This window comes from Gavialis gangeticus, unplaced genomic scaffold, assembly GCF_001723915.1.
Source record: "Gavialis gangeticus isolate Ggan-Ray unplaced genomic scaffold, GavGan_comp1, whole genome shotgun sequence".
In the NCBI taxonomy this organism is placed as follows: Eukaryota; Metazoa; Chordata; order Crocodylia; family Gavialidae; genus Gavialis; species Gavialis gangeticus.
The window spans coordinates 13,568,721-13,582,691 of record NW_017729027.1 but is presented as its reverse complement, the minus strand read 5'-3'; the positions used below and the strand labels follow the sequence as shown (position 1 = coordinate 13,582,691).

The following is a 13,971-nucleotide window of genomic DNA, read 5'->3' as shown; positions in this document are numbered from 1 at the left end:
TCCCTTGGCTGCCCCTGCCGGGGCAAGACAGGCAGTTCCAGGGCTGAGCCAGGCAGCCACAGGAGAAGCCACACCTCAAGCTGTGGCTCATCTCTTTGCTCCCTTGGCTGCCCCCACTAGGGCAAGGCAGGCAGTTCTGGGGCTGAGCTGGGTGGCCGCAAGAGAAGCCACAGCTCAAGCCATGGCTCATCTGCCTGATCCCCTGGCTGCTCCCACTGGGGCTAAGCAGGCAGTTCTGGGACTGAGCCAGGTGGCTGCAGGAGAAGCCATGGCCTGTCCAGTGGCTCCTGCTGCTTGTCCAGGAGGGCATGGGGTGGGGTGGGGTGGGGTGGGGGAGGGACATGTGACCCCCAGATCTGGTCTGGGAGGGGAGGGCTGTGCTCGGGACAGTTCCAGGGGCACACACCAGTCCCCCCCATGCCCTCCCAGACACGTGGCCAGAGCAGCAGTGTGCCACTTCTCTGGGGGCCATTTTCTAGAGACATTGTCTGATACTCAGTCATCACTGCTGCTGCTACCACTACAGCGCTATGGTACTGTACCTGTACTGAAAAAAGAATAAGTGCCAGTGAACAACAAGTTGATGGCACTGCCCATGTGCTGTTCTGTTTCCAAACTTTTTCCAAACTGCCCGTAATGATGGCAGAAAAGCATAAATCCGGTGGAAGTGATGTTTCTTCTAAGAAATGTAGAACAATTACTATGGAAACAAAAAAGGAAATAATTAAGGGGTCTGAGAAAGGTGGGACCCCAACTGAAATGGGTAGAGATTTGGATATCCCACGAACAGCTATCATGACCATCCCGAAAGATAAGGCAAGAATTCAGGAGCATGTTAAGGACTCAGCTCCTATGCACTCAACTGTGATAACTGAGCAGTGTGTTGGACTTATTGCTGAGGTTGAGAAACTGTTAATCATTTGGCTGGATGATCAAAATAAACACCGTCCTCCTGTGAGTTTAGGCATCATTCAGGAAAAGGCTAGGACTCTTTATGATGATCTAAAGAAACAACAGGGGGAGAGTTCTAATGCTGAGCCTTTTACTGCATAAAAGGGCTGGTTTATGTGTTTTAAAGCCAGGGCCAATTTGCATAACATCAAGGTCTCAGGTGAAGCTACCAGTCCTGGTGAAGAGGCAGCTCATGCTGTTCTTGAGACATTGGCTGAAATCATTGAAGAGAATGGCTATTGTGCTTAGCAAGTTTTTAATGTTGACAGAACTGGACTCTTGGAATAAAATGCCATCAAGAACTTACATTGCCAAAGAGGAGAAATCCATGCCATGGTACAAAGCTGCTTTAGATAGGCTCACTGTTTTGCTTGGTGCCAACGCTGTAGGTGACTTTAAACTTAAACCTTTACTTGTGTACCATTCAGAAAACCCCAGAGCTTTCAAGGGACATTCCAAGGCATTTCTTCTAGTGATATGGAAATCCAATCCTAAGGCATGGGTCAATAAGAACATTTTTGAGGATTGGTTTAATCATAATTTTGTGCCAAGTGTCAGGGATTATTGCAACAAAAACAATCTTGCATTTAAAGTGTTGTTAATACTTGACAATGCTCCTGGTCATCCTACCATCCTAGATGACATACATCCTGACATCAAAGCAGTGTTTCTGCCCCACAACTCCACCGCATTGTTGCAACCTATGGACCAGGGGGTAATTGCATCCTTTGAGGCCTACTATATTAGGTGCACATTTGTCCAGCCCACCAGGACAAGCGAGAAGGAAGGTGGACCAACTCTGAAGAAATTTTGAAAGGGTTTCAACATTTACCATGCAGTTAAGAACATTGGTGAGGCATGGAATGAAGACAAACAATCAAATTTGAATGGTGTTTGGAAAACAATGTGTCCTAAGTTTGTGTCTGACTTCCAAGGCTTTACAGACACTGTTGAAAAGGTGACCAAAAATGTTGTTAAAATGGGCAAAGAACTCAATTTAGACATTGCACCAGAAGATGTTGATGAGTTGCTGGCATCCCATTCTGAAGAATTAACCAATGAGGGCCTCATTGAATTGGAACAGCAAAACATGGCAGAGGAAGAAGATGCACACACTGTTGAAGAGACTTCTCCTCATAAAGTCTTGACAACAAAAGTGTTGGCTGAGGCATTTCAACATTTGGAAGCTGCCATGTCCCTGTCTGAGTGCATCTGTGAATAGGGGCATATCCAGCACATATAGCTGCTACAGAGAAATTTACAAGCAAAAGAAGAGAACATCTGTCCAAACTTCTTTGCACACTTTCTTTAAGAAGGCAGCCAAGATTCCTGAGAAGACTCTAGCCAAGAACCTTTCAAAAAGGCCAGCAAAGTCACCTCAAAGAAGTCCTTACAAATAAATATGATTACTATTTACAATATGTCACGGGGCGGGGACCCAGGAGCAGTGGTGATCTCTCCTAGCGCCCCCTACCGTGCCAAGTTGGTATAAATGCACCCTCATTCTCACCCACCACGTCTTTGATGGCATTAGTGTTATGGGAGGCTGCCTTGTCAACCCCTTGGACATGGTACCCCTGATGTATCCCGGTCAGTGCCCTGTCTCAGCTGACCCCGTGCACTAAAGCCTTAAGGGCTACGCATGGCTCCTACCATCCCTGATACCAGGCCCCAAGCCTCGCAGATGTACCGGCCGTTGTCTAGGCAAATCCCTTGCCGCACCCTCATGGCGGCCCCTTGCTTGCCTCGCTTTAGCCCGCGTCCTCACGGATGTCCTCTGGGCTTGTCTTAGTTGCCTGCACCCTCGTGGGTTCCCTGGCCTCTCTCGTGGCTGTTTAGCCTGTGCTCTCTCACAAGCGCTCCCTGGTCTCTCTCCTCTCACCGATGCCCGTGTTCCCTGCGGACACTCTCTGGCCTCTCTTGCGGCCGTGCCCCACCGGGGCACTCTCATGATCCTGCCCGCACTGGGGCCCTGCCTCACGAACAGGGCTCAGGTGGCCGTAGCTGTGCCTAGCCCCCAAATCCCCTCCCTGGGGCTTCTGTTCCTGTGCGCCCTCCCTGGGGCTTCTGTTCCTGTGCGCCCTCCCTGGGGCTCCTCACAATTGGGGCTCAGGTGGCCGTAGCCATGCCTGGCCCCTAAATCCCCTCCTTGGGTCTACGATTCCTATATAGCTCAGGCGGCCTCGGCCTTACCTGGCCCTCAATCCACTGGGCCCCTTTTCAGGGCTGGGGTCAGTACACCCCTGACTGCTGTGCCCTCTCCGGCACCGGGGTCCCCACACCACTCTAGAGCCCCTAATGAGGCCTCCTCCAACCCCTATTAGCCTCACCCGGTCCTCCGGTGTAACAACAAAGCAAAACCATAAGCCAATTGGCTACAACTCAAAACCAAGCCTCCTGGCTAAAACGCAAACTCTAGCCCTCTAGCTAAACCTCACTCAGATCCCTACCAGGGGTTTCTCCTCCCAGTCTCCGTGAACTGAAGACTTGGTTCAGGCCGTCAAGCTGCTCTAGGCTGCATACTCTAGCAGAGCTCCTTCTCCCTGGGATGTTAGTAGGGAACTCCCTGCTTGGCCTCAGCCTAGGCTGTTTATATAGGCCAGGCCCTGCCCCCTTCCGGTCAGCTGACCAAACTGCGGTTGCCCCAGCAACTGGCATCTGTACCTTTTCCTAGGAGCAGGGCACGGGAGTGTCCTGCGACACAATATAAATACATAAATAAATACATATAGACAAGTCATATAGCTACATTTATTTATTTTATATAATTGATTGAGTACTGGAGGAAATTCTTGGTTATTTTTGGGTGAAAATAGGGTATCAGGCCTTGGTTCAGGAACCAATCCCCCATTTAAAATATTGTTTCCTATGGGAAAATTGGTTTCAAGTTACAACATTTTGACTTAAGATGCAGTTTTCAGGAACCAATTATGTTAAAGCAGTCTCATACTAGGACCATCTACTTGCCAAGCTTGCGTGGTAGAAACACATGGGAGGTTGTTCATGGTAATCACTCCTCAGATTTGGAACTCCCTCCTTGAGACCTGTCAAAGCCCAAACCTGAACACCTTTCAGAAGCAATGAAAGACCTTCCTATTTGGGGTGGCATTTAGCAAGCCAGGCTAGCTGCATATATTGTTTTTTAAGAAGATTGTTTCCTGTTTACTTCCAGCTACTTGTATGTTATTCTGTTTGCTTATAAGTTGTTTCTGTCGCCTACTATAAGCCATCTTGAACCTTTATTGGGAAAGGCAGCATATACATCTAAGGAATAAATACATATTTGGTCCTTTGTATGCTAATTTATCCATGACAAAGCAACAGTAATGGTAGAGAAGGAATAGAATGAGGAAGGACTTGGGTTACGGGAATAGGATCACTTGGCTACTTAGTTTGTTAATGTGTATGTCTTGCTAGTTCTGTCATACAATACGGTAACAATTAGGGGTGTGTGAAGTGGGCAGTATTTGATTCGGATTCAGCCTGATTCGAGGGACAAAGATTCGATTTGCTGATACAGATCACTGTCCCAATATGATCTGGCTGAATCTGAAGATTTGATTCTAATTCAGAGAATCAGTGATTCGGCCATAGACACAGCTTTATATGTTTTTTCTACATACCTAGAGGTACCAGGCATGGCTTGTGAATGCTGAGATGGTGGGGCAGATGGAGCATCCCACAGGAGCAAAGGGGTGGGGTGCGGGAGGGGGCCTGCATGCTTGGCGATGGACCCAGAAATGGACCGGAAGTACTTCCAGTCCACTTCTGGGTCTGCCGTCAAGTGTGTAGGGGACCCCCACCCCCGCATCCCCCCAGCTCAGCGATCAGCCATGGGAAGACCCTGGGTTCCCCACTGCCAGACCCAGGAGGCACCAGTTACTGAGCTGGGTGGCAGGTGGAGGTCCCCTGCAAGCTCCGCGGTGGACCTGGAAGTGGACCGGAAGTACTTCTGGTCCACTTCTGGGTCCACTGCCAAGTGCGCGGGACACCCCCTTCATTCTGCTGTGGAACATTCCATCCAACCCACCATCTCAGCATTCACGAACTGCACCTAGTACCTTGAAGTATGTAGAAAAACATATAAAGCTGTGTCTATGGCAGAATTGTCAAATCTCTCCGAATCTCTCTGAATCGAATTGGAGGCTTCTGATTTGATTTGGAGAGATCAAAGGGTCTCCTGATTCAATTCGGATTCAGAGATTCGGTCGCCAAATTGGGCCGAATCTCCTCCAAATCGAACCAGCGACCAAAGCTTTGCACAGCCCTAGTAACAATGAACATTAGTTCATTAAATTATATTAGTCACTGATCTCACTTCAAGAAATGTCAAATGAAGTGATCTGTGTAGCCAATAGCTGATGCTGCAGTTTATATTCTATGGATCAATGCCAGACTGGAGAACTTAGCAAAAGGATACACATCTCTTCTATACTCTTTCATCACTGATATTCAAGTGACTTTTAACGGGTCCCCAATGTGCAATATTAACCATCATGATCAGCAGTATGAAATGAAATGTTAAGTTAAGAAGCAGAGAATCAGCACTAGCTTTATGAATTTAATATTTAAATCAAGCAACTTTCGTTATCAAGGTTTGAATTTAGGAAACTTTCTAATGATCTATAACTCCTTTTGAAGTATAATTAAGCAGCTAAACATATAGACATTCAGTGAGCACCGGGCATTTTAAAAGCACAGACCAAAAGTTTTCTGAGGTTGTATGGAAAGCAATGTAAATTACTATAAGAATGGCTACTAGATCTTTGGGATTTTTTTGTACTCTATAGAAGGTTATATTTGAATTTGCCCTTCTTCTTTCGAAGATGTATCTTGATATATGTACTTCAACAAAGCAGAATAGATTTACAGATTATATTAGCAGGAGTAGACATGTAACATTTCAGTGATGAGTTATTTTAACCCAAATTTTATGAACAATGTATGGTTTGATTGTTTCTTGCCTATAAAATGCTTTTACTTTTAGAGGTGAAAAGTACTGAGTCTTCCACTTGGAGGAACCCAAAGGTGTTTACTTCAAAGGGCACTGTTTCTCTAATCATTTGGAGCTTTTGGGTGGTTCTGCACAGCTGATCAGGAAAGTGGGACCCTTTGAAATAAAAGCTGGAGCAAACTCTTAGAACACCTGCATGGTTCACCGCAGCTGTTTGTGGCAGCTTTGTATATTCCTTCTTACACTGCAAATACTTTTTTTACAAGGAGTAAGGAACCTAACCCTCAGAATATTAGCTCCAAAAGTACACTGCTTTGGGGGAAGTATTGTGCTCTGGGGGAAATGTTATCCTAGCAACTCTTTGGTCAGATAGTATGACATCTGCAGTAAGAAAAAAAAAAGGGACATCATTTTTGAGGTTGGCTCAAGTATATCAAGCAGCATACAGAACAAGTTGCCAAACTGTTAAAAGAATTATAGACCACTCAGAAAGACCAAAACCAGTTCATCTCTTGAAGGATGTACGTAACACACTGAGGACTGTAATTGGACACTAGACTTGTGATTACAGAAGCATTTATAGTGCTTCCCCGCCATGAGATTCTGATGTGTTTTCTCTTGCCTGTGCAGAACTAACAAAGAGACATTAATTTTTTACAATGTAATCTGAAACATTTTTGTTCAGTTACAGTGATGCAATGGTAGTCACCAAAGACTGTGATATGTAAGATTGTGAGCAATATTCTTGTATAATAAAGGACTTAGTCCATCTGTCCGTAATGCTTTTGGAGCACTCTGGTTAGTGAAACAAACAATCAGAGTGGAGAGTGTCGCCATGTTGGTGGGGATGGAGAGGATGGAGTGGGGGGATGAGGCCAGCAGTGCTGGCCTCACCCCTCTGATTCAGCCCCGCCATCGTGGCAGTGCTGTGCCACCTCTGAGGAGCAAGGCCGGGGAGGGGAAGGCCAACGGCACTGGAGGCAGTGGCAGCTCAGAGTGCTGGTGGAGGGCGATGGAGGGGATGGCAGGGCAAGCTTCCCCACCGCGTGCTCCCACCTACCCCTGTCATTCTTGATGGACAATTTACTAGTATGTACTATAAAACCCCTTCCTAATCCCACTGCCAATTTATAGGGCATAGCTTCACATTTCGGCTATTCAATCACTGAATCTGTATAAATATAGTGAACTCAAGAAAAGCCAAAAGACAGAAATCAGGGACTTGCTCCTTTTATCCAGTGTAATGATCTGACTGAGTAAAGAAACAGTGAAATGTATCTGCTTAACTCTCCTGTACACTCTGTTATATGCACTCTAAAGAGGTTCTTCACACCTGCAGAAACCAATTTTAAAAGTGTTCAGGCCTTACATTCTTTTATCTGAAATAGTGTCTCCTTTATAGGAGTTCATTGATTTCTTTTCAAACCTGTAGCTACACTGGAGTAAAAGTAAACTATATTTGATTCAGAGTGTACTATCTTCCTTCTTGTCTGGATTTCACAACATGATTTTTCTAGAAGGAAGGGTGGAATAAATCAACTGTAGGCCTGATTCTCCACCGTGAACTACTAGTTTGACACCTGTTTATTATCACAAACCAGAACAAGATTGCCCTGCTTCTCAGTAAGTTTTAATCTTTAATACAAAATGCACATACACTTAAATATAATACTTAACACTTGAGAGGATGAAATATAGTAATCAAAAGATGACATAGAAGAAAACAGTTTATCAGAGGCAGTGCTTACTACAGAATAGGATTTCATGAATAATAAGAAAGATTTGCCTGAGAATATCTGAGTGAAAAGAAATGTTGTTTGGAAAGTCTCCGTTAATTTAACCCTAATTGGTACAGTATATGAAGAAGGACTTCTTGAATTACTGTTCACAGGTTTGTTCTCTTATAGGTACAATATTCCTTTACATGTATATAAAGGATGTAAACTAAAATTAAGTAAAAGTGAATTTAATTGGATATTAGGAAGAATTTTCTCTCTATCATTTACTGCTATAGGGAATAACTGTTAGCTTTAGGTACGGAGGGGAAATTGCTAGTGAAAACAACACTTCCAGGTGAAACAGCAGCTGATTCAAATTACCAAGAACACTTTGGAATATATCTATCATACTTATTATGCATATTGTAATCTTCTATTTTCTCCTGGTAATGGGATCATAGCAGTTTTTTAACTAGCATTCTCTTATCAAAATATTTTGTTTGAAAGAAAGATTATCTGTTGAATTCAAGCCCATACATCTGCAATGTTTAGCTCAGTTGGGGATCTAAGGAAAGGTGTTAGGTGCTTACATGATTACACCTACCCTGATTAGTTTTGTTATGATGAATTACTGAGATAGAAAGATTCTCACACTTTGTGTGTACACATTTCATTTTTAAATGCAGCACAGAACTTCCTTGATACCTACATGTTCTACGTTTGCATTAATATAAAAGTAATAATATAAAAGTATGTTAGAAGTAATGTAGAAGCCAGTGAACTGAAGCTTAAAGAAAATGGAACAAATCTTGTAAGCTTGGTGTCAATTCCTTCTTGTTTTGTTTTATTTCAGAAAACAGAGCTATAATTATAACAGATGTTTATTCTTTTATCTCAGTATCTTCATGCACCAGTTCTTTAGAGTAATCCTAAAACCCTGAAGAAAGTGTGCTCATTACTACTCTTCCTTAAAACTTATGTTTCTTATGTTATGCCTTCACATTAACTTACCTCTTCATGTTTCACTTGTGCAAAAATGGTTTTGATTTTCTAACCCACTAGTACCCCATCTTTCCTCAAAAATTCTAGTTGAAACATTACATTCGGTTCAGAATCACAGCATTTCCACTCAGAGAGATAATGTGCTTGGAACAGTCCTTCTTTAGAACAACACCTAGTCCAAGCTTCTTTTCTTTAATAAAACTGGTTTGTTGTACACAAGCCATGGATCTGGGCATCTGTATTCTTTGGTCACAGGTTGAATTGTGAAATTATATGAGGATATCTCAGGAATATCATTACTTAGTCTTTTGCGCTATACATATGTGAGTTCATATAGGGCAGGGGCTCTCAAACTGTTTTTGTACAATGAAGCACAATATATTAGAGGGAGTATCTCCCATTTGAGATTGCATGGATAATTTCCACACTTATTTAGGACCACATTATATCCAGTTGGCAGTTACAGCAATTGCTTATTTGAAAAAATAATATTAAGTAATAGATTTATCTTTGGGAATGGAGATGGTAAGCCAGTACATTGTGGCCAGCCAGCTCTTTAAGGCAAGCTTTATGTTGACCTCTAGCTGGCTCTGTGATATCTTGCAAACCCTTTGACCTAGATAGGTAACAGTGGCTAGTCCTCTCTCAGTAGCCTCAAATTAAGGAAACCTAGAAGTCATTGCTTGCTCCATTAGTGAGTTATTGTGGGCACGTCTACACGTGATGCTATGTTCCTGTAGCAACATGCTCCTTCGTTACAGCACATTGCTACAGTGATGTAGGGGCTAAAAATTAATGTGTACTGCCAGCACGGTGCAGTACATGCTGCTACTGTGCTGCCATGTAGTACTTCCAAAAGGAAGTACAAAATGATGGCACAGTAACAAAGGCGCCATAGGGACACGTGTAGATATTCCCTTTGTAAATCTAGGCAAGTAACTTTACCTCCATCTGCCTGTATAATCTGTCTTTTTGAAATCTAGTATCCTAATCTTGCTGACCTCATGCTCTCCCAGTCTCAGGATCTGGAATTCTAAAGTATTCCCCACCAGTTCTACCCTGTTGGTCAGGACAAGATCAAAGATAGATGATCCCCTAGTTGTATCCTCTACTAAAAATATAATACATAAAACACTTGGACATTAAAGACAACAAGAAAGGGTTCCATAAGTATGCTGGCCAGAAAAGAAGGACCAAGGAAGCTATGGGTCCCCTGTTAACTAGCCATGCAGAACAGACGATGCAAAGAAGGTGGAGCTACTCAGCAGCTACTTTGCCTCAGTCTTTACAAAAAAATGAAGACACAACCAGACACCTAATAAGGGTTTTTTGGATAAGGGAGGTGATAAACTGTGGGATGAAATAACAAGAGACAGTCACAGAGTTTTTAATGGATCTGAATGAATTCCAGTCAGCAGGACCTAATGAACTTCATCCCAGGGTACTGAAAGAACTGGCAGAAGAGATCCCAAAGCCCTAGGTAATGATCTTCATGAAGTCATGAGAGATGGACAAAGTACCAGAGGACTGGAAAAGGGACAGTGTAGAGCCTCTCTTTAAAAAAAGCAAAAATGAGGAGCCAGGAAGCTACAAATTGTTTCACTTCACTTCAACTCAATATTCAGGAAGTTACTGGAGCATACGTAAGGAATTCAATTTGCAAGCATCTGGAGAAGGAAAGACTGATCACAAGAATTCAGCATGGATGCACTAATAAAAAATAGTGTAAAACAAACTTGATTTCCTTCTTCACCATGGAAACTACCTAGATGGATGAAGGGAATGCAATGCATATAGTGTATCTGTACTTTAGTAAAGGTTTTGACAAGATCTCACATTGTCTTCTTATAAACAAATTGGAGAAATGTGGGCTGGACAAAACTATTATAAAGTGGGAAAACCACTCGCTCAATAGTCACTGGCAAAGGTTAATTATAAATGGAACTGTGTCAGAATGGCAGGAGGTTTTGAGTGGAGTCCCACAGGGGTCTGTCCTGGGCACAGTGTTATTTAACATATTTGTTAATGATTTGAATTTGTCATAGAAAGCTTCTGGAGCAAGTTTGCAGAGGATGTGAAATTGGAATGGACTGTGGACATGTCGGAGGATGCGATCACAATTCAGAAGTATCTCAACAGATTGGAAAAGTGGGTTGGATGAAATTCAATTCTGAATGCCCCCCGTGTCTACATGTGTCAGGGTTTTTTTTAACTCTGCCTCAGAGGCATTGGGTGTTGGTTGCAACCAAAGGCAGGAGTTTTGATGAGTTGTGCCAAACTTCATTGTTGAACAACTAGAAAGATGTCTACACCTCCCTGCCTTTCTGTCATCTGACACTAACAGGGAAGGAATCCTGCCGATCTGCACATCAAAGAGCAACTCACAAAGACACTCTCATGGACCCAGAGGAACACACTTCCACCTTCAGCTTCCTCTGTGCAAAAATGAAGTTTATTTTCTACTTATGGGGACTTTTTACCATCTTTAATTTTCCCTGAGCCTTAGGAATGGCACGTGTGCCTGAAAGCTTGCAGAAGAAGATTTTTTTTTGTAATTTCTTTGTTGGTCTAATAAAAGGTATCATCTCTGAACCAAGTGTTCTAGAGTGTTGCATTTCTTTTTGTTTCAGACCAACACGGCTACCAGATACATCCCTGAAAGCTCTTGCTGGCACTCAAACCCAGAAGTTCCTGGTTAAAGGGTCTTGCCACTCTGTTCAGGGTCAGACCAATCACCATATTTGGGAACGGGAAGGAATTTTACACCATGGTCAAATTGGTAAGGACTGTGGAGGTTTTTGCCTGCTTTTGTAGCAGGAGGAGTGCCCCTTTTCCTGGGATCTCTTGAGCATATATTAATAACCTTTACACCAGCAGGATGCTGTCTGACGTGATCCTCCTGCTTTACCCGTAGCAGGTTAGGGTGTTACATCTTGTGTTATGTCAAGCTTGACTTGCTAGTTTTGCTAAGAGGTTAGACAATGGATTTATATATGATGGTTTACATAGGGAGGATTCTTTCTCAGGCAGAGGGTTCAACTGGATGACCTACTTATCTATGATTATCCAGCCCTACTTATCTATGATTATTACTGAATAAGAAAATATGATTTCATCTAAATCACTTTTCTCATATATTCCTAATTTCCATTTGTATTGATTGCTTATAGTAAGGAATACACTAGAGCCCTTAACTTTTATCTATCTTGCAGGAAGTGATTTTTCTTACAGGTGCTCTATACATTAACCCTGCAGATTCAGTTAAACACCTATGTTATAGGCATTTGGAGCAGCAATCAGGACTATATTGTAGGTCTCCTATGCTCAGATTTGTTTAGTTTGTTCAGTGACACTGTAAAAATAAAAAGAGAACAAACCAGGCAATAATCAGTGTTGGTAGCTGCTACCTGAGGATTGTGAAGAAAAGCCAATAGCTAGTAAGTTGATGAAGAATACAAGTGAGAGATGAATTTTGCTTCCAGTGGGATAGAACTTATGGCACGTTTAAGGCATGACCGGCTATATCCTCCCTCATAAGAAACATACTTGTTCATACTTTCATTACAAACAAAGTATCTAATACTTCTCTCATCAGTTGAAAATAGAGAGCAAGGCCACCTGCTCTTGCATTAAAAATGGACTTTAAATGTGGTGTAAAAGTAACTGTTAGAAAAGAGGATAAAGTAATATTTTTACACTCCTTTACAGAAATATGTAACCATTTTCAGACTGCTTGTTTTTATTGTACGTGTGTGTTTTTTCACATTCACCAGATTGGAGGCTGGTGAGGAAAGCACAGAGACAATTAACAACTCATGGGAAGGGTTTGAACATTCCTTCACTAATTTGTTCATTTTCAGCCAATCTCAAATCATACATCTAAGCATTTAAATAAGAAAATGTCCCTTCTTGAATTATCAAAATGCTTTGTTCTTTCCTGTGAATATTTTCTGGATCTTCAGCCCATATGGATATTGTCTTCATTTTGTTAATATATTTTCCAGATATTATATGCCACAAAGTCAATGCTCAAGGGAATTCTGAGAACTATGAAAGGGTCAAGCTCTAGCTTTTTAGAAAGCAGAATATGTATTGCATGATTTAGAATGTGTGTCATGGACCATCCCTAAGATCATGTAAGAAAATGGATTATATTGCAATTAATGTACTTTGCAATACAAACAGAAAGGGTTTGTCTTCACTGGAATGAAGTGTTAGGTTTTTATCACCTGGAAACTAAGCTGTGGTAACTAATCATTGGCAAATCTAGGATAAGCAGATCTGATCATTCTAGAGGTCACAGATAATCCCAGAGCTCACATCAAATAGGCTGAACTGACATTTGGCCAGTTCCAAAGGTTAACCTTGAATAGCTAAACTGATGGATAGGTACTGAAATTCTAAAAACCTGAGGCAGAATTGACTTTTATTATACAGTTTTCTGTAAATGGCGTAGTTTAGATCAGTAGTGAACAGAACACACTTTCAGCCTTCGGGGGGGGGGGAATGCAAATCTTAGACCAGCTTCCACCATTTTTAAACCAGTCCATGAGTGTTGAACTTCTGTTGGGTATAGACTGGTTTTGTGCACTGAAAATATATTCTGTTATGGGTATAGACAGGTTTCTGATCACTTATACCAGTAAAAGTATAATGTCTGTACCTGGCCAACATGTCCTTCTCTATGACACATTTTCTTTGGAGCTAGTTAACAAGTCTTGAATAACATGTGTTTTTAATTCAAGCATAGACAAACCACAAAACAATACACTATTTGGATGGAAAGCAACAGAAGCTTCTAAACAGAGCAGTACGAAGTACTACCCCAAGGCCGCATTTTAACCAAATATTGCATAAGGCCTCAACTGTGCTAGAAAAGGTTTTCTGGGAAAAGCTGTAATGACTATTCAGTAGACAAAGCCTACTAGTAGAGGCACACTGAATATTTTGAAAAGAGTTCCTTGCTAGTACAGGTTATCCAACTCCTCAAATTGTGTAAGGCATCCCAGGAATGTTACTTTGTGAATACACCTGCATTTGTGTTGGAGATTTTGCTGGAACAGTTATGTCAATTGGGGTGTTATAATTTCACAGCAAGAAACCAAGAAACTTCCAATAGCAATACCTAAGTGTAGATAATCCTAAATCTTGTTAGTATGTGTTTAAATGCTTTGCTGAACTGGAACCTTACTGGAGGCTACTGATAATACAGTGAGTTCCAAAACTGTAAAACCTAGTTTGTGCTGTTTATAGTTCTTGCAAAATACTGTCTATTCAAGCTACTGTAAGCTATATTTAATAATTTTTCCTTGGGTCTTTGTTTTTTCTTCACATAATGCTTCATGT

General features: G+C 42.1%; 1 protein-coding gene across 1 annotated transcript; it reads left to right on the top strand.

Moving 5' to 3' along the window:
- The first annotated feature begins 639 nt into the window (after nt 1-639).
- LOC109299818 (CENPB DNA-binding domain-containing protein 1-like) lies at nt 640-1,053 on the top strand. Its single transcript, XM_019520329.1, has one exon. The coding sequence runs from the start codon at nt 640-642 to the stop codon at nt 1,051-1,053; it is 414 nt and encodes a 137-aa protein (XP_019375874.1).
- Nucleotides 1,054-13,971: the final 12,918 nt, after the last annotated feature.